This window comes from Eretmochelys imbricata, chromosome 13 (assembly GCF_965152235.1).
Source record: "Eretmochelys imbricata isolate rEreImb1 chromosome 13, rEreImb1.hap1, whole genome shotgun sequence".
NCBI classification, from domain to species: Eukaryota; Metazoa; Chordata; order Testudines; family Cheloniidae; genus Eretmochelys; species Eretmochelys imbricata.
This window is the reverse complement of record NC_135584.1, coordinates 24,978,421-24,997,877: the sequence shown is the minus strand read 5'-3', so window position 1 is coordinate 24,997,877 and position 19,457 is coordinate 24,978,421. Positions and strand designations below refer to the sequence as shown.

General features: G+C 50.7%; 1 protein-coding gene across 1 annotated transcript in view; it reads left to right on the top strand.

Annotated features, from left to right (window-relative positions):
- Positions 1-5,958: 5,958 nt before the first annotated feature.
- The window catches only part of L3MBTL1 (L3MBTL histone methyl-lysine binding protein 1), a 43,530-nt gene continuing 30,031 nt past the window's right edge, over positions 5,959-19,457 (top strand). The window contains exons 1-9 of the mRNA XM_077832081.1: positions 5,959-6,094; positions 11,144-11,367; positions 12,461-12,605; positions 13,475-13,613; positions 14,470-14,596; positions 15,313-15,400; positions 16,555-16,646; positions 17,256-17,360; positions 18,722-18,857. Of these exons, the coding sequence (XP_077688207.1) occupies positions 5,959-6,094; positions 11,144-11,367; positions 12,461-12,605; positions 13,475-13,613; positions 14,470-14,596; positions 15,313-15,400; positions 16,555-16,646; positions 17,256-17,360; positions 18,722-18,857 (1,192 nt within the window). The remainder of the gene's footprint in view (positions 6,095-11,143; positions 11,368-12,460; positions 12,606-13,474; positions 13,614-14,469; positions 14,597-15,312; positions 15,401-16,554; positions 16,647-17,255; positions 17,361-18,721; positions 18,858-19,457) is intronic.

Here is a 19,457-nt window from a genome sequence, read left to right as displayed (position 1 = left end):
TTGAAAACAACTGGCTTCAGTGGGCTATTTTAAAGGTGATTTGGAGAAATGCCCGTTGGTCTGAGGCTCTAGAAAAGTTTATTTAAATTGTTACCCAAAAGTAAGTCAGCTGGGGACCGTGAATTTGAGATGAAGATGGGAGAGCTCTTTTGGTTTTGGAAACATCTTCTGGCTGATTTGGAGGCATGTTTTATCTAATATGGCTTGGTTTGGACACATGCAGTGTGAAATCCTGGCTCTGCTGAAGCCAGTGAGGCCTGTCAAACACCTGTTAGGGATGGTCTAGATCAGTGCTACTCAAAGTGGTGGTCCGCGGACCAGTGCCGGTCTGCAAGCCATCAGCTGCTGGTCTGTGCGCACATTGGGGAAAAAAATTGCTGGTCCCCCCACATCAGATAGCTTGAGAAGCACTGCTCTAGAAAATACTTAGTCCTGCCATGACTGCAGGGGACTGAACTAGATGACCTCTCGAGGTCCCTTCCAGTCCTATGATTCTGTGATTTCAGCCCCAATGTGGGTGCTTCAGTTATTCTTGGGTGGAGGGGGAAGATTGTGTGGATTATTATAGAGCTATTTGCTATGAAACGCTGAACAAAACCAACTCTGCCAAGTGCACGCTTAGTCCTTGAACCAGCAAGTGACTTCTAGGTGTCTAACTTTAAGCATGAGTCACCCTATTGAAATCATTTTTAAAGTGGTCTTATCGACCCCAAGTGTTCAAAAATCATGATTCAGGCCCCCCCCCCCATCATGAGATTATTAAAAAAAAGAAAAAAGGAAAGCTGGGTTCTTTATATTTGCCTTTTAGGTTCTGAGTGTTTAGGAGTCACATTTTCTCTACAACCATGAGGCCAGAAACTCCCTTTAAAAAAAAAGAGCTGAGATCCTCACGGAGTCACCTGGCTCCAGGAGCCGGGTCTCTAAGAAAATCCCCAAGTAGCGTGAGACTTGCAATAAAATCACAAGAGTTGGCAACACTGTGTGAGGCAGGTAATTAAATACCTTGCTGAAGCGGGGCCTCAGCTGATGAATTTGGATGGTCACCCACTGCACATCAGTGCTAATATTAGCTTTCATGTCCTATAAGTAAGTTTCTAGCTCCACTTGACGCAGGTATGAAAATGCAAATTGACAGCTAAGGTGGAGAGTTGTCCCGGCGATCACTTGCAGCCCTGGCATAACCTCCTGTCCATTTCCAGTAGAGACCACAAATCCTCCCTTCTCATATGATACAGTTGGATCCAAGTACCATTTCTCATTGGTCTCATAACAGCTCTACCGTCCACCTTTCCAGGCCATTTGTGACAGAACGCACCATTTATACAGCACCAAAACACACTCAGCCTGAGCAACCTGTCTGCTTCCCATGCATTGGAAACAGGCCTGAGATGTACCTTTACCCTCATGGCCCACATGGTGATGTGGGTGTGAAGAACTCATTTGCAGTCAAATGAGAGAAATGAAGAGATGCGGCTAATGATAAGGCTACATTGCTAGGACTTTAGCAAGCATTCAGAAATCAGGAGACATTTAAAAATAAGTAAATATAGGGGATTTTGAGCCTTTAGGATCCATGATTTTCCGGCTTTTCTCCACCACAGTTGGAAACTTTTCTTTTGCAATGAAAGCTGAGATTGTCATACAGTACAACCTCAGCGTTATGAACACCTAGGGAGCAGAGGTTGTTTGTATCTCTTAACAAAATGTTATGTTTGTTCAGTTTGCAACTGAACATTGACTTAATACAGCTTTGAAGCTTTACTATGCAGAAGAAAAACTCTGCTTTCCCTTGATTTTTTTAGTAGTTTATGTTTAACACAGCACTGTACGGTGTTTGCTTTTTTTTTGGTCTTTGCTGCTGCCTGACTGCCTGCTTTCGGTTCCAAATGAGGTGTGTGGTTAATAACTGGTCAGTTCATAACTCTGAGGTTCTGCTGTATATTCACGTGACTCCATTAGCTGGGGAGTTACAAAAACCAGCAATTATTGTTAGTCTTGTGGTAAAATTGTGAGAGTTGGCAACACTGAACCCCAGTTTTACAAATTTGGCTGTAATGACCCTCTCTTAGGTGTGAAGTGACTTTGTCTCCCAGCCTATCCTGTCCTGTCCTGCTGGATTTTACACCCCACCCCCCCAAATCTAGGAAGGTGTTGAGTGTCACCTGAACTTTTTGTAATCTCAAGATTTAGCTGCACGTTTTCTGTAGATCTGTGTCCCTGTTAGGTGAGTGGTGCGTGGGGGAAGGGGGGCGGGGCAGGGGAAGGTGAAGGTGACCGTTGGGATGGTTGTTTGCAGAACTTTCACTCCACATGTCCTGACTTTCATATCTTTTATTAATAACTTTGCTGTCGTAACAGGAAGCACAATGGACTGTTTCGACTTGAACTCTATTTTAATGATTTTTTGGGGGGAAATAAAATCTAAATCTAAATTTATTATAAGGAGTTTAAAAGGGAAAAATATTAACTAGGAGAGTTCCTAATCAAAATGAATACTGTTGGTTGAGGGCGAAATACAACCCCTGCAGTGGGCCAGCCAATGTCCATGCATTGCTTCAGTCCCAGTGCAGCCCGTCAGGGTTTTGTAAGATATTTCTTATGATAATATTACTTTTTTTTTTAAAATTGATTTTGTATGTACATGCTGGCCCTCTGCACCAGGGTGAGATGAATTGCACTCCTCCAGCCTGGGTATCTCAGCTTGGATACTGAAACTAGACTGGTCTATTTTGCTTTCTGTTTGTAGTCCTTTTCTCTTGGACTTCTCCTGCCCTAGCATAAGATGTTGTTGTGGTTTGGTGACGTGACTCTCCTTCTGGGCAATTGTTTCAATAATAGTAATAAAGAAACCTCATACCTTTCACAGCCATTAAAAATAGTGGACCTGAATTAGGTTTTGTAAAACCCATTTCATTCACAAAACCTAAGTAGCTGATCTGGGGACAGATTCACAAAGTTGCCTGATGACGCAGATAGGTGCCTAGTGGGGTTTACAAAAGCTCCTAAGCAGGTAGGTGCCTAATTCCCATTGACATTCAATGGGAGTTGGGTGCCTACCTCACTTAGGAGTTTTTGTAAAATCTGGCCCCTGGTGCTTGATAGTGTCCATTAAATATTTCCCCCAGGAGCATCTTTAGAGTCTTTATCTTCCATTGAGTGGGGACTGTGTGTTTTGATCCAGGAACTGAGCTGCATCCTTGTAGCTGGATATTCTCCTTCCTCACTCCTAGAGCAAATCTTCAGTTTAAAGGGATAAAAGAGTGCACCGTCCAGTCTTATCTTTTACATTCTTCTTGCAGCTATCACAAATACATCTTCAAACCTTGGGAAACGAGATAAAATAAAATCCCAAGCCCTGCAGTGGCACTAATTTGCCAACACCTGGCTGAATTACCTTGCTGCAAGCGCCACTTGTTCTGCAAAGAACCAGGTGCGTTGCTGTTGCATATAAAAGATACACAGCTAGTTAACATACAAAAACCACCTGCTGGCACACAAGACTATGCACTATTGTTCAGAAGCTTTTATGTTAGTGAAGTTGTTGTTATACTCTGCAAAAAGGTTCCAGAATCCAGCTGTTCATCGATTTTTTTTTTCTTTTTTTTAAAGGCCGGAAGATACTGTGATCATCTGGCCTGACTTCCTGCATGGCATAGTCCAGAGAGCCTCACTGAATTATTTTTACATTAAGCCCCCACCTTCTGTTTGAGCTCAATAGCATATTTTTTAGATGTAACATGGTGTAAGTGCCGGGATCTGAACCCAGAGCTCCTATAGTAAAGTTGGCTCGGAGTGGCAAGACTATATTGTTAACTGAGATTGTTCAAATCCACTATAGGAAGAAAGTCGGTGTGAGAGTTCCATGTAATAAGATAAATATATCTATTTATGTCTGTGTATACAGTTTGTTACTATAAAGAGCATCCTCTACTGAAAGATGGAAAGGAGTCCTTTCCAAAGAGGAAGATGTTCACGATGTGGTAGGTTCAATGAAGTTGTAATTGTTACGTAGTGCAAACGTCCTCCTGAGTCCAGCTCTGAACAGCTGTGACCTGACGAGCATTCTAAGGGAATATGAAGCAACCCCCATAACCAAGTGTGAAAACAGGTAGCCTTGTCCTGTCTTCGCTTTCTCAGGTGCCCCGTCCCTGAATTGATGTTCCCTAACATCAGCACAATTTCCAGGTCATCGTTATCCGTTGGATGCCCTGACAGTGGCTATCTTTTCCGTTCTTAGGCCTGGTTTATACTAGCAAATTTCTCTGGCATGGCGGTGTTGGAAAAAATCACCCCCCTAATTTATATAGCCATGCCAGGATACTCCCTTGGTAGATAGACATGGTTATACTGGCAGAAAAATCCTTTTGCTGGACTAGCTTTTTCAGGTCTGCTCTGTGCTAGAAAGCTTTACCAGTAAACATGCCTTATTCTGGCATATCTCTGCATGTGTCCACACTCAGGTTTGAGTCCTGTCAATAAAACCCTTCCTCTCGGTGGCTGAAAACCACCTCCCCGAATGACGTATGCCATATGTTTTACCGGTACAGTGCCAGTGTTGATGCTGTGTTACCTCACCCATTCAGGGAACTGGTTTAAGCTATACAAGCAAAATAATTCTTTTGCTGGTACAAGCGTTATCGACACTAGGTTTTTTTGTTTGCTGGTATTACTACACCAGTATAGCTATACTGGCAAACCGTTTGTAAGGTAGACAAGGCCTTAGTTAACAGAGCGTCAAGTTGATAAAATGTTGCCCCGACCCTTATCTGTTTCACACACACTTCTGCTCTGCGGAATCCGTGCTTTCTAGATTATGACCTGTTGCAGATCTCTGTTCCCTTCCACTGTTCCTGCTCTTTATTATTTTATCTTCGCGTTTCCATTGCAACTTTCATTTGAATAGGAACATTCTTTAATTACACTAATTAGTTTACCCTCCCCGTACTCCTGGCCTATTATTATTTCCATTTTGTAGATGAGATCTGACTGGCATGCAGCCTTTGGCTAATATCACCCTCCCTATCTGTCATCCTCTCTGAAATTCTTAAACTAAGTAAGTCTGATCTTGCTGGACCACTCAGAAACTTGATAGTGTCACTGACATACAGGCCTCTCTCCCAGGACCAATGTTCCCTCTAATTTTTTACATCCATGTGCGGAATGAATTTTGTTATGTGCACCAATATGGAGGTGATGTGTGGCAGGGGTGGGATCGAGGGGTTCGGAGTGTGGGGGCGGGGTTCAGGGTTGGGGCAGAGGGTTAGGCTCCGGCTGGGGGTGTGGGCTCTGGGTTGGGGCCGGGGATGAGGGGTTTGGGGTGCTGGCTGTCCCAGGGCTACAGTGGGGAGAGAGGACTCCCCCCAGCCCTCTCTCACTGCAGCGGGCCAGGGCCAGGTCCAGGGCCAGGCCCAGGCCCAGGGGAGAGATGCCTCTCCCCGGCCGCGGCAGCTCCGGGGCTGGGGCCGGGGGAGAGGCACCTCTCCCCATCTGCGCGGCCCTTGATAGCCTGCTACGCATCTATGCAGCTTAGAGGAAATGTAGCCCAGGACGAGGGACCCTTTGTAGAGCTCGGTTTAAGTCCGGCACCGTAGCAAAGCTCAGTCTTTCTAACCATTCAATTAAAAGAATCAAGCTGTTTAAAAAGAATTGTCCCTAATGCCAGGAAAAGCCGTGTCCTCTCCTGGTCTGACAGCAGGGCCTTGGGTACCATGTACTGAGCAATGGTTGAGGGAAAGCCATGACTTTCATGCTGTTGTCTATCGTGTGAGCACCTGCTGGGGGAGAGTGGGACTGGTGGTGCTATGAGCCACCCATAGTTAGTGTTCTCACGCTGTTTGTCCGACTGACTCCTGCTGGGACTCGTGTTCCAACTCCTTGAGGTCGTACCACCCAGGCTCTAACTGGCCTCCACGCCTGCTGGTTGGATTCCAGGTTTATGACACCTGCCCAGAGGGGGTGATGGATGGCAGAGCGGAAATGGAGGTCATGAGAAGCACCAAAGGGAATGCCGCCGGGGAGGTCAGCGTCCATCTTGTCGCCAACGAGAACACAGTGCAGAACGCACACCTGCCTGCGACTGCCTTCATCATCCCAGGTATGTGTTCCAGGCACCGGCAGTTGAGTATTTATCAGTGGTACTTTAGACAGCCTCCATCACCACAGTATTGGAGTGCCTCATGATCGTGAATGTGTTCATCCTCACAGCGCTCCTGTGAGGCAGGGCAGTACCATTATCCCCCATTTCACAGAAAGGCAGCTGTGGCACAGAGAGACTAAGTGACGTGCCCAAAGCCACTCAGGAAGTCTGTGGCGGAGTTGGGACTTGAACTCAGGTCTCCCAAGACCTAGACTAGTGCCGTAACTATGGAACTATCCTTCCTTTCTCCAAATAGCTTGGGATGTTTCCTCCATTCATGGAGTCACTACCTCCTGCTCCTCTGGGATGGATCTCTTACCACTTGAGCCTCGAGAGCACCTCCATTAGACAGCAGCAGTAGGCTGTTAAATTCTATGTAGACCAGCCATGGAAGGGGAAGGCAACTTACAATAATAGGCTTGTAAACTGTAGGAAATATTTGCATAGCAGATTCTCCCCCATGGGACACGCAGCAGGGCTTGGGGCTGGGATGGCGTTTTGGGCATGCTTGTGCTGTAAGTGTTAGTCTTGTTTAAGATCTTGTGTTGATCCATCCAATGGATACACCGCAAGCCAGGGAAGCTGAGGGCATGCCTGTCCCCTCATCTTAGGGTGCTGGCAGGGTAACAGCAACTGGGGTTCACTGTCAGGGCTACCCCGGGGGGGATCAGAGCCCTTGGATATGGGTGCACATAACTCTACAGCCCAGTTATCTAGGCCGTATCCTTCCCCACAGCCCGTTCGCACGCTCTCTCCCTCCCCTTTAACTCTCACTCCCATCCCATCTTTCTTTCACTTCCTCCCCCACATCTCCCTCCTTCCTGTACCCAGTTGTGCAACATAAGCCCTGAGCGAGATCCCTGCTAGGAAGGGTTTTGAGGTACTTCCTTAGGTTTTCTCTGTCTCCTGGCCAACGGGGTGACTTGTGCCTCCTTGGAGATGTTCCTGGCCGTTGGAGAGCTGGTGGTTCTCCCAGAACTCCTGCATCAAAGTGGTTCCCAGCACAGTTCCCAAGGGTAAAGTGGATGTTAACTAGCACCTTGAGGGGGATGATCCAGCATGGTTCCCACGTGCTGCTAACACCCACCAGCCAGTCAGTACGATCGGCTGCTTGCCTCATCCTTGTCAATGTACATCCTGGGCGTAGGTAGTAGCCCGATGCCTGATTTGCAGTAGTTTGGAGTGGAGCAGAAAGACCGGGCAAGGGTTTCCAGTAGGAAGCTGGCATGGAGCCTGTTGAGGGGTTTGAAGGTGAGGACCAGGAGCCAGGACGGGGTGCAGAGCAGTGGGGCTTCGACTTAGCAGCTGGGCCATTACATTCGGGGCCAACTTCAGTTGCTGGGCTGAATTTGCAGCCCAAGCTTTGCCTGCACAAAATGGAGGGGCAGGGAAGAGCTGCCTGGAAGCCCTGGTGGACATTAGAGCAGCTGAAGGCTTGCTCTAACTCACCCCAGTGAAGGAGAGATGCAGGAGAGCTCTGCTCTACCATACAAATATATTTTACAAACATCTGAGAAATAAGAGGAAGACCAAGGATGCAGTAGGCCCATTACTCAATGAGGGAGGGAAAGGCGATGACAGAAAATACCGCAATGGCCAAAGCGTTCGATGCCTTTTTTGTTTGTTTTTCACCAAAACGGTTAGCTGTGATTGCACGATGAACATCGGGGTAGGATCTGGCGTTAAAATAGGGAAAGATCAAGTTAAGAATTACTTGGACAAGTTAGATGTCTTCAAGTCGGCAGGGCCTGACAAAATACATCCTGGAATGCTTAAGGAACTGGCTGAAGAGATCTCTGAGCCATTCGCAGTTATCTTTGAGAACTCGTGGAGGATGGGAGAGATCCCAGAGGACTGGAAAAGGGCAAATATATTCCTATCTGTAAAGAGGGGAATAAGGACAACCCAAGGAATTATAGACCAGTCAGCTTAACTTCAATACCCAGTAAGATAATGGAGCAAAGAATCAAACAATCAATTTGTAAGTACCTGGAAGATAATAAGGAGATAATAACTAACAGTCAACATAGATTTGTCAAGAACAAATCATGACAAACCAACATAACATCCTTCTTTGACAGGGTAACAAGCCTTGTGGATAGAGGAGAAGCTGTAGATGTGATATATCTTGTCTTTAGTAAGGCTTTTGATACTGTCTCTCACATGATCTTCTCATAAACAGACTAGGGAAACATAGCCTAGACCAGAGGTGGGCAAACTACGGCCCGCAGGCCACATCCGGCCCGAGGGACCCTCTCGCCTGGCCCTTGAGCTCCTGGCTGGGGAGGCTAGCCCCTCCCCTGCTGTCCCCCCTCCCCCGCGGCCGTGCGGGCAGCAGGGCTGCGAGCTCCGGCCGCTCTGAGCGGCATGGTGTGGTGGTGGCGTGCGCATGTGCGTGGCAGTGAGGGGGTTGGGTAGGAGGTCCCGGGGGGCAGTCAGGGACAGGGAGCGGTTGGATGAGGCGGAGGTTCTGGGACGGGGCGGTCGGGGAACAGAGGGATTGGATAGGGTGTGAGAGTCCAGGGGGGCCTGTCGGGGGGCAGCGGGGTGGATAGGGGCTGGGGGGCACTCAGGGGACAGGGAGCAGGGGGGATTGGATAGGCATGGGAGTCCCGGGGGGGCTGTCAGGGGGTGGGGGTGTGGATAGGGGTCGGGGCAGTCAAGGGACAGGGAGCATGGTGGGTTGGATACGGGGTGGGATCCCGGGGGGGTGGTGGTTTGGAGTGGGGGGTCCCGGGAGGGGGCGGTCAGGGGACAAGGAGCAGGGAGAGTTGGATGGGTCAGGGGTTCTGAGGGGGGCAGTCGGGGGGTGGAAAGTGGGAGCGGGTGGATAGGGGGTGGGGGCCAGGCTGTTTCGGGGGCACAGCCTTCTCTACCTGGCCCTCCATACAATTTCACACCCCGATGTGGCCCTCGGGCCAAAAAGTTTGCCCACCCCTGGCCTAGACAAACCTGCTATAAGGTGGGTCCACAACTGGTTGGAAAACCATACTCAGAGAGTAGATATCAATGGTTCACAGTCCATATTGAGTGAGGTCCCTCCAGGATCTGTTCTGGGTCCAGTTCTGTTCAATATTTTCATAAATTATTTGGATAATGGCATAGGGAGTACACTTATAAAGTTTGTGGATCATACCAAGCTGCAGGCACGTTGAAAGACAGAATTAGAATTCAAAATGATCTTGACAAACTGGAGAAATGGTCTGAAATAAATACGATGAAATTCAATAAGGACAAATGCAAGGTACTCCACATAGGAAAGAACAATCAGTTGCACTTATACAAAATGATGTAAGAAAGAAAAAAGCTAAATATGAGTCAACAGTATAACACTGTTGCAAAGAAAGCAAACATTATTCTGGGATGTATTATCAAGAGTGTTGGAAGTAAGATACTAGAAGTAATTTTTCCACTCTACTCAGCACTGGTGTCCAGTTCTGGATGACACACTTAAGGAAAAAGGTAGACAAATTGAAAAAAAAGCCTATAGGAGAGCAACAAAAATGATTAAAGGTCTAGAAAACATGACCTCCCATGAAAAAATGGGGTTTCTTTATTCTGGAGGAAGGAAGACTGAGGGGAGACATGATAACAGTCTTCGAGTATGTAAAAAGTTGTTATAAAGAAAAGGGTGATAAATTGTGCTCTTTATCCACTGAGGACAGCACAAGAAATAATGGGCTTAAATTGCAGGAAAGGAGATTTAGGTTAGACATTAGGAAAACTTCCTGACTTTCAGGGTAGTTAAGCAGTAGAACAAATTGCCAAGGGAGATTGTGGAATCGCTGTCATTGGAGGTTTTTAAGAGCAGGTTAGACAAGCACCTGTCACGGATGGTCTAGATAATACTTAGTTCTGCCTCAGTGCAGGGGCCTGGACTAGATGACCTTTCCAGGTCCCTTCGGTCCTACATTTCTATGATTCTGTGGCCCGCAGCACGCTACCTCCATCCCCTTTTGCTGGAGATGGCTGCATCACTTCTGCCAGCTTTACACCTGCACGTGTTACCCTGCGCAGGAGGGATTCTCCACTGGCCGCCTCCAGCCTGAATACGGTCGCTTTCCACCATCTGAGCAATGCAGAGCAGCTGGGGCAGATCAGGGAATCTGGGCGGCTTCCATTGCAGCAGTCCTGCCATGAAGGAACCAAAACCTGGGTTGCTGTGACCGCATCTTTGTGTGGAGCAGCTGCTGTTTTGTCATTAGCTTGGGATGTAATTTGCTGTTCCCAACCATTGCGGCTCTGCAGCAGTTCAGGCGCAGGCCTGTGCCCAGTGTGCTCCCTAGCCCAGGGAGTCAGACACCCTTCCGGGAGCGCAGCTGCAGCTTGGCCCTTAGGGGGGTGCTGAGCAGACTCAGAGGGCTGGAAGGGACAGAGACCCAGTGCTCATCCAGCTGGTTCTAACTGGTGTAGATGAAGTTTAAAATGTCCTGGGCCTGATTCTCATTTGCACTGGGGCCCTTTACACTGTGCTGGCCTTACAGGTGTAGCTGTAACTGGCACCCGCATTAAGGTCCAGAGTGGGCATGAGTGTAAAGGAGAATCAGGCCCTGTTATTCCTGTAGTTATTCCTAACTGGAACCCAATGAACACTTCAGTGCTCAGCCCCTCGCTTCCCTTCTTCCACCTGGCCCTCAGTCTTCCCCTCTGCTCTTCTCCCATTGCAGCTCCTGCCCTGTGTCCCTCCAGAATCCAATGGGGGGCTGCAGAGGTGGCATGCAGCTCCCTTCCCCCTGTTGAGATGTGTTGAGCTCAGAATTGGGGCTTGATTCTGCAGGACACAGAATGAGTAGCTGTTGCTGTAAGGCAGGTCAGACCCAGCGGATTGACACCTTTCAAGGAAACCCCTGGTACAAACCTAAGAGTCGGGTGTGCGAACAGAGTGAGCGCAGACCGTGTGCCTGGCATCCCTCACCCCCTTGTGCTGTATTTGGCTGCTGTCTTGCCCCGCGCCTGCTGCATGTATATCAAGTGTTTGTCCCTCTTTACCTTTTCACCCTTCTCCAGCAAATGCCACCACCATCAACCTCCCCGCCAGCACCTTAGAGATCCAGCGATTTCCCCGGGAGCCGCAGAGAAGCGCAGGCGCCGAGAGACTGGAGAGGGGGGCAGGGAACGAGCCGATCACAGCGACCGTCATCCCCCAGATCAGCGGGGTGCAGACCTGCAATACTGTACGGGTGCTGGAGTGGAAAGATGGGGTGGCCACTCTGCCTGGCAGCAACTTAAGGGTAAGTGCGGGGAAGCCAGACCTCTGTACGCTAGCACCCTTAACCCCAGCTGGGCGCACCCATGGAGAATTATGAACTGGCAGGTTATGCAGCTGCTTTTCTAGGAGGGCAATAAGAGCATCTCCTTGGGCTCCTGCCCTCCAGGTTCATCCTTAGGGTTTTATCTTCTGAGCCTGTTCCTCATTAGCTGAGAATGAGAGGGGACCCTTTAAATCCCTGGCCAGCCTTTGGATGGAGGATGCTGCAGGTGTGCCCACAAACAGGTAACTGCACACGCTGAAGGAGCAGACGTCACTGGCTCTGTATGGTCCAGTGGCCTTTCAGAGCACAGCTGTGGCCCCAGTGCGTGTACGCTTTTGCAGGCCAAACCATGGCACCCACCACTGAAATGTTGGCCTAAGTATGTCCTATCAGGACTATCTTTAGAGGTGGTTTGGCTGGTGTTTATGCTAAGCACCTACTGGGGCTGGCTCGGTAGCTCAGTGCTAGTGATCCACGCACAACACACAGCTGCGGTGACTAGACTGTTACAGTAACCGGTGTACCCCGTCCCCTCCACTACCTCAGCCAGCCTCCTCCGGGCCGTCCCAGCCTCCGGACAGCACTCTGCCCCTCCCTGCTGTGTCAGCCACCAGGCCAAACCCTGCTGTCTCCATGGCAGTGAAAAGCTTTCCCTGAGGTTGAATAGCAGGTCAGTGAAAGGGCTGGGTGGAGACCCCACAGCTCCCATACCCCCATCCTGTTCTTTGCCTCTCTCTCACCTGGTAGGGCTGACCTGGCATGTCCAGCACCAGGGGAAGGGTTGACCTTCATGGGAGAGATGGGTCACCAATGTTATGTCTGAGTCCATTAGTCCTTCATGCCTTATGTTTTTGTGATGGCCGCCATCTTGGCTGACACACTGGGGTTTGAACTAGGAACCTTCACATCTAAAAATCACAAGCTGCTACAACTTAAGCTAAGGCTTCCTAGCTGGGGCTGTCCCAGACTCCCGTCCCTTGTGGGTGGGCCCAAAGGGGGACCTGTGGCACACTCCCCAGTGGATTATGCTTTTATCTTTCTTCTCTCTTGTGTGTGCGCATTAATAACCCAGTTTCGGATAAATGAATATGGGACGCTGAAAGTGGTGAGTGCGGATAAGATCCCCCCTGTGGAGCCTCTAAAGGAGGGTCATGCGGAGAGAGATGGGGAGTTGGAGGTGGCGCCCACCAGCAGGGACAATCCAGCTGCTGCTCAGGGTAAGGATGCTAGCTTGGCACGATTTTGGCTCTAGGCGCCCTGCTAGGCACCATGACTTGGAGAGTGCTGGGAAGAGACAGCACTTCCTCTTACCTGTGGCTTGGTGGGTGGGCCCAGGGCTGGGGAGCTTTTGAGGGAGTCCCACTTGCTTACACTGGCTCTCTTTGGCTCTGATGTCTTTAAACATGGGGAAGCGGTATTTGTGTCAGTGGTGATGTTAATATCTCTGTCACACTGGGCAATGGGGAGGGTGGGTTTCTGCTGGTGGCTCTCCTCTGAAGTCATCTCAGACCCTAAAGGGAGGGTGGGGGTGAGCTAAGTCACAGTGGGCTCCAGAGCTCTGTCTTCCCAACTCCTCCAGAAAGATCCCCACTTCTGCCCCTATAGACGGGTGTTTGGCTTTCCCTCATGGGAAATCCAGAAGGCTCCTTTATCCGCTTGTCGTTGGTGTCTTCTGGAGGGCCAGTAGCCCAACAGACCTGTTGCCCTGTCCCAAAACCCCAGTGGCCGGCTGGAACCAATGCATCATTTTCAGGCAGAGATTCCATGGGGCTTTCTCCCTCTCTGTACCGCGTTATCTTCTTGCTAAGGAGTGAGACGGTCCATCCTGTCCAAGCCCAGCCCAGCAATCAGCTGCACACTGGCTCTGGGAACCTGCTGACCACAGGGCCTGCTTCCAAAGTGCCTCCCTCAATCCTGCCCCAGGGTAGGTCTGCAAGAGAGCTTCAGCCTCCCAGGGCATGTGTGTGGTGCCACGCCCACCCTCGAACTGCGTGGGAGGCAGGTGTCTTCTGATCTGTACTGTTCTCCTTCCCCGGCGGCTCTCTCCCGTTGGAGTTCACTTCCCTTTCACTGTCTCCTGACGCAGACGTGTCCGAGCAGCCCAAGCTGCCGACAGCAGAGGGTATGTGTCACTGCGATACCTGCGGCCGGAGACATGTGTCGGAGGGGGCCCGGGAGGGCAGGGGATTCTGCAGCGAACACTGTCATCGGCAGTTCAAGGAAAGGTAAAGGAGACGCCACTTCGGGTTGGGGAAGAAGAACCTGCACCTTTAGGGAGAAATGCTCTGAGCCAAACCCTGTCTTTCTCAGACCAGCCTTTGTTCTCTAGAAGAGAAGGGGATATGGGGTGTCTCTCCGTGGGCTGGGAGACCCCTCTCTTGTTCCTGTGGGCAGGTTATTCTATAAGCAAACGCGCAGGATGCCCCTGAGCTTGTTGAAGTCAGGGCGAGTTTTGCTATTGATTTCAGTGGGGCCAAGCTTTCACTCAGATTGTTTATGGTCTCAGTGCAGGAGTGGGCTGAGCCTGGCACTATGAGAAGCTTCCCCAGGGAAAGGCGTCCTCACCTTGGTCCCCGCAGGACACGTTTTCCCTCATCTGATTTCCCAGCTCACAGATGAGGGCAGGCCACCACATGTAGATCTGGATCTCCAGTGCCCCGTCATTCTGGGTTACTTGGATCAAGGCATTTGGTCCACACCGTTACAAAGATCAGTCTATTTGGATCTGGATTCAGATTTGGATTTCAGACACCCCAAAGTTCGAGGATACTTGGATGCAGGATTTTGGTTCAGGCTTATCTCTTAATTTTGACCTCATGAAGACACATGTTCTTGGCAGATTGCTCATTTTAATCATGAGGAACCGTGTGCGTGTGTGTATGTGTGTGCATGCGTATATGTTTGTGCCTGTGTGTACGTGTGTGTTTTGGCACTGGAGGAGGAATTGGTTGCTTCTCAGACTGGTGTTGGCCACACAACCTCCCTCCCTGCCAGGCCCCTTCAAACCAAGTTTGCTGACATCCCAATGTGCAGCGTGGCTCTTCTCTGCTGATGGGCCTTACAATCCCTTCTCCCCTGCAGGTCTGTCATAGTGGAGAACTCTGCCGGCAGCACTAATGCCACCGAAATCCTCAAGCCGGTGAAAAAACGGAAAAGAAAGGATTACCAGAGCCCTTCGGAGGAGGAGGAGTATGAATCAGAGCAAATGGTAGGGGAGAGGGACGGCACAGAGGGGACAAGATCACACACAAATACTTGTCAGTGGAGAGGCTAGGGTGCCCTGCCATTGTGTGTGTGTGTGTGTGTTTGTGTCCCCTTTTTTTATTTATAATTGTCAGTGTTATATCAATTATACGTCCAAGTATTAATCAGAAACTGACAACTTAACTCCAAAGAGCGGAAAGAGAGAGGAAGAAATAGACATTCAAAGGGACCGACCCTCGAGTACTGTGGACGTCTTGGGCCAGATTTTCAGAGGACTCTGCGCCTGGGTGGACGTTGGGTGCTGAGCACTCTTGAAAACCAAGCCACGATTGTGGATGCTGAACACTTCAACCCCCAGCCCTGAGCTCCGTGAGAACCCTGGCCTCATGAGCATGAAACACCAAGAAACTACCCTTAAAAGACAGAGCGCATTTGCCTCTGTGACCCAGATGCTGTGTTCTGGGGCCTAAAGCACCAACTGGCTGAAAAAATAAGATGGCACTGCCCACAATAAATCCATCTTTAGTGAGGTCCTTTCAAATCCACTCCCAAATCCCGCTCCAACTGCTTCGGTCTACTCACAAGCCAGATCTTTTCGGCTGTCCATTTGTTGGATTTGGGTACTCAAAAATTCTTGAGCACTGTCATAATCAAAGAAGGTCTGAGACATTACAAGGCTGGTGAGTGACTGACATCAGTTCTCTGTCCTCTCATGATTAGGAGGAGAAGCAGGAAGAGAGAAAGAACTCGGGGGGAGACCCCACCATCAGCAACACGGAGAGCGAAGAGTGGAGCATGAACCAGCATGGTAAGGGGTGTGGCAGAGCAGTCTCTAGTCACTGCTTCCCAGGCAGCAGCAGCTACAGGTGGGTAAAAGACAGCTGCAGTGACCTGCTCACCATCCAGATGACAACATCCCGGCGGGGGGGCACTCCTGTAGCTCATGATGCCACCGGAGGCCCCCTGATGAAATGATGTTACCTTGTATTGCATGGATGATTAGCCATAGGAACTGCCAGATTGGTTCAGACCCGCCTAGTCCCGTGTCTAGTCTCTGAATACATCTACTGATAGCATTAAGATTTGGGTTCCTATAGTCCCTTTCCCACCAGAGAGCTCCCCAAGTGAAGAGAGGATGCTGGGGTGCTGGGTCAGTGGTTAGGTAGACCTGGGTTCAATCTCTGCTTTACCATAGACTTCCTATGACCTTGGGCAAGTCACTTAGTTTCTCTGTGCCTTGGTTCCCCCTCTGTGCAATGGGTCTAGTAGCACTTGCCTTCCTCCCAGGGGTCTTTAATGGGTTAAAAATTGTGACCGGAGCCAGATAAACATCTCAGATAGGCACATGCCAGTACAAATGCAGCAGCTCACACTCAGCCTTGCGAATTGGTTAGCCCCTGAGCCAATGGAGCTGGCCTGTCTCTGGCTGCTTTGGGGACTCCCTCTTGTTGTTTTTATAGCTGTTCCTGAACCTTTGGTTGGATTAAAAGGAATGGGACTTATTGCCTGACTCTGGGCCCCTCACTATAGGCAGTGGCACCATGTAAAGGGATAGAAAGAAGACTGGCCTGGGTCTGGTCTGCATGGGAGATGGCTTTCCATCTCCCGCCTCCAGCTGAACAGATGGACAGACAGGGCTTTGGCCCAGTGTTACGCCTGGAGGGCGGTGCCTGCCGTCACTGGGGATGGGAGAAGGTCACTGAGAGCAGGATACAGCCCTTTTCGTCAAGGTGCGTCATTCACTGGGCAGGCCCACCTCTGCCTTCCCCCGTCTCCGAACGCAGGTGAAAGTGGTTGGAGGCTGGTGAAGGAACCTGCGCGATGCACTCTGGGGTGAGGTGGGGGGAGCTGGTCTGCCTTTCCCCTTGCCTGGACCATCTCAAGGGTCGGTTCCTATGCAAACTAACCAGATCTTCAGCCGCGTCTCTGACTGGCATGTGTGTGCGTTTTTGCCGAGCTCAGGTTCCAGCGAGGAGAAGAAAGAAGGCTGGTCCTGGGCGTCCTACCTGGAGGAGCAGAAAGCCATTGCTGCCCCTTTAAATCTGTTCCAGGGCGTGAGTTGGGATTTTCTTTCCTGATGCCTCCTCTTCTCCTGGCTTTTCTTTTGTCTCTTCTTGTCCCCTCTCCATCTCGTTCCTGTTTTCCTAGCTTTGAGCAATGCCCAATCCTCTGCCGCTCTCCAGCTTTGCTCTAGCCCTCCTCTTTGTGACCTTTGCCCCCCACTCAAAGTCTGTTTGCTCAGCAAATGCCCTAAAGAGTGATGGCCCTGGCAATGCCCTTCTCCTCCTTCCCCTTGATTCTGCCCCACCCCGACCTTCACCATCTGCCCGCTGGCTGGGAAAACGTGAGTCTAATTCACTCTACGAACCGCTCTTTCCTGCCCTTGTCTGGGCAAGAGATGAGCCCATAGCTCCAGTTGCAAACACCCCTATACTTAGGGGAGGCTCATCTCCAGGCTGGGCAATAGGGAGTGCTCAGGGGAGCATGCATGGCAAGCTGTATTGTTGTGTTTCCTGTCCTGTCGGCAATGAGAGAAATAAAACCACAGAAAAAAGAGAATAGCTTTAAAAAACAAAAAAACCCCATTGGTTAACCCCAGGACTCCGTCTCCCAATGGGCTGTGATGGGTGATTGGAGCATGTCTATTTCTCTCTTGTTTTCAGTACCAGTCAGTCGCCCAGCACAAGAACGGCTTCAAGGTGGGGATGAAGCTGGAGGGGATTGATCCCCAGCACCCTTCGATGTACTTCATCCTGACTGTGGCTGAGGTAAGACATGGGACTGATAGGGACCTCCTGGCTCGTCAAGTCCAGTCTCCTGCTATTGCAGGGAACCTGGTCATATGATCTTGACGATAAACATATCGAGCTCCAACTTGACACTAGTTGCGTGGTTTGCCCCCATTCCTCCTACTGGGAGGCTCTTCCAGAACCTCCCTCCTCTGATGGTCTTCAGCATGACATTGCCATTCCATGTCCTCCTGTGCAGCCACAGCTACAGGCCGACAGCTCCTGCCCGCCTTTCGCAGCTCCTCCGCTGCCCTTTCCCCACGTGTGCTCACAGCCGTGTTGTGGGCGGGGTTTCCAGGAGAGAAGGAAATGCTGTGCTCTCTGGCTCAGCAGACCACTCGTGGGTCACACAGTTAGGCCATCTGTTCAAACCCAGAGCTGGCTGGCAGTCACCCAGACCATCGCCTGGCCAAGCTGCTGGTTGTGAAATGCACTGGTGGTTTGGTGGTGTAGCTCAAGTGAGTTGGGGGTGTCAGTCGGGTTGGTAGAGGATGGGTGGCCACGTCGCAGAATCACCATCTCGGTTGGCGGCCATATTAGCACGGTCGTCAGAGGAACCCAGGAGTAGACCATGGAGACGGAAGTACCCTATGGTCCCTTGATTTAATCACTCTTGGACAGTCTGAGCCACGTTGGTGGGGCAGTGAGTAGGAGCTTGTTCTTCCACTGTCCGATCTGCACCCATTCTGTGGATAAACAGAGGCCTTCAGTCTCTAGGCTGTCAGGCCAGACCCTTCCATCTGTACTGCATTTGTGTCAGGTGCACAGTCCATGACCTACAGCACTCATGGGCCAGCAGCTGAAGTTTACTCAATCCTTCTTCAAGGTGAGAAATTCCACAAAGCAGCTGTTTTGTTTATTTCTTGCTGCTGGCATATTTTTGCCAGGGCAACAACCTCTTGTAAAACGCTTGGGAGAAGGAGAGGGGGGAATTTGCCACTGTGAGATCTTTATAACCCTGGATCCACACCAGTGCTGACTGCGTCACCGTTTCACCCTGTGCCCCGACAAGAAAGGCTGGCGGTAAAGTCGGAATCTTTCTGTCGCTGTTGCTGAGAGTAGAAGTACTGGGGCCAGTGGCTCAGTGCCTGCCCTGTTCCTATGTTAAACGCACAGATCTCCCAGACTTCAAATGCATTTCCTGATTCCTGACACCAGCATGTCAATATGGCTCTCCAGCCTTCTCAGCAAGCTAGCAAAGAGGTAAGTGATGGGGCTTGCGCGTGGGCTGCCAGACAGACGTCTTAGGCACATGTTGCTTGAAGGGAGTTAGAGCACACCCGGGGCAGTGCAACTGGGGGCGCTCTCATCCTTCAGTTCCCTTCCCCTCCTCCCTGCAGGTGTGTGGTTATCGGATGCGTCTGCACTTTGACGGCTACTCTGAATGCCATGATTTCTGGCTGAACGCCGACTCCCCCAACATTCATCCTGCTGGCTGGTCTGAGGAGACGGGGCACAAACTGCAGCCCCCCAAAGGTAAGAGGTCGGTGACCTCAGGACTGTGGACGCTGCTCCAGATGAGGCTTCCCCTTGTGTGCTGGCTGTCAGGATGCGTGGGAGCCTGTGGGACCTCTGAGAGCAGGAGAAGGCTGGTTATGTCTTCCTCAGAGCTCAAACCGAGGATGGAGACCTGTAGGGAGAAGAGGAGACAGTGGTGCTACAGGGGGAGGAGTCAGATTCTCCTCTGTGGGAGGGCATGGCACTGCATGGCACAGTATGTTAATGTAGGTGTCTGTCGCCTCTGGAGGTCTGGGTTCAAATCCTGCTCAGATGTTGAGACTTTTAGTCCCGGGTGTCATGGTCCCAGCCAGGAGCATGGTGGGCAGCACTGAAAAGCAGATGTGTAGGGCCTGACCCAGTGAGGGGCCAAGCACACAGACCAACGGGAGTGAAGAGTGCTTGTCGCCCTTGGCCCCTGTGGCTAGTAGCGGTACTGCAGCATTCCCCATTCTGCCTGTGCCACAACCACTACGCCGCCATGCAGGGCCGTCCTTACCCATATGCCAACCACGCAGCTCCAGCCCCTGCCTGGCTCTTCTCCAGGCCCCTGCTCCGCCCCAGCCCCACCCCCACTCC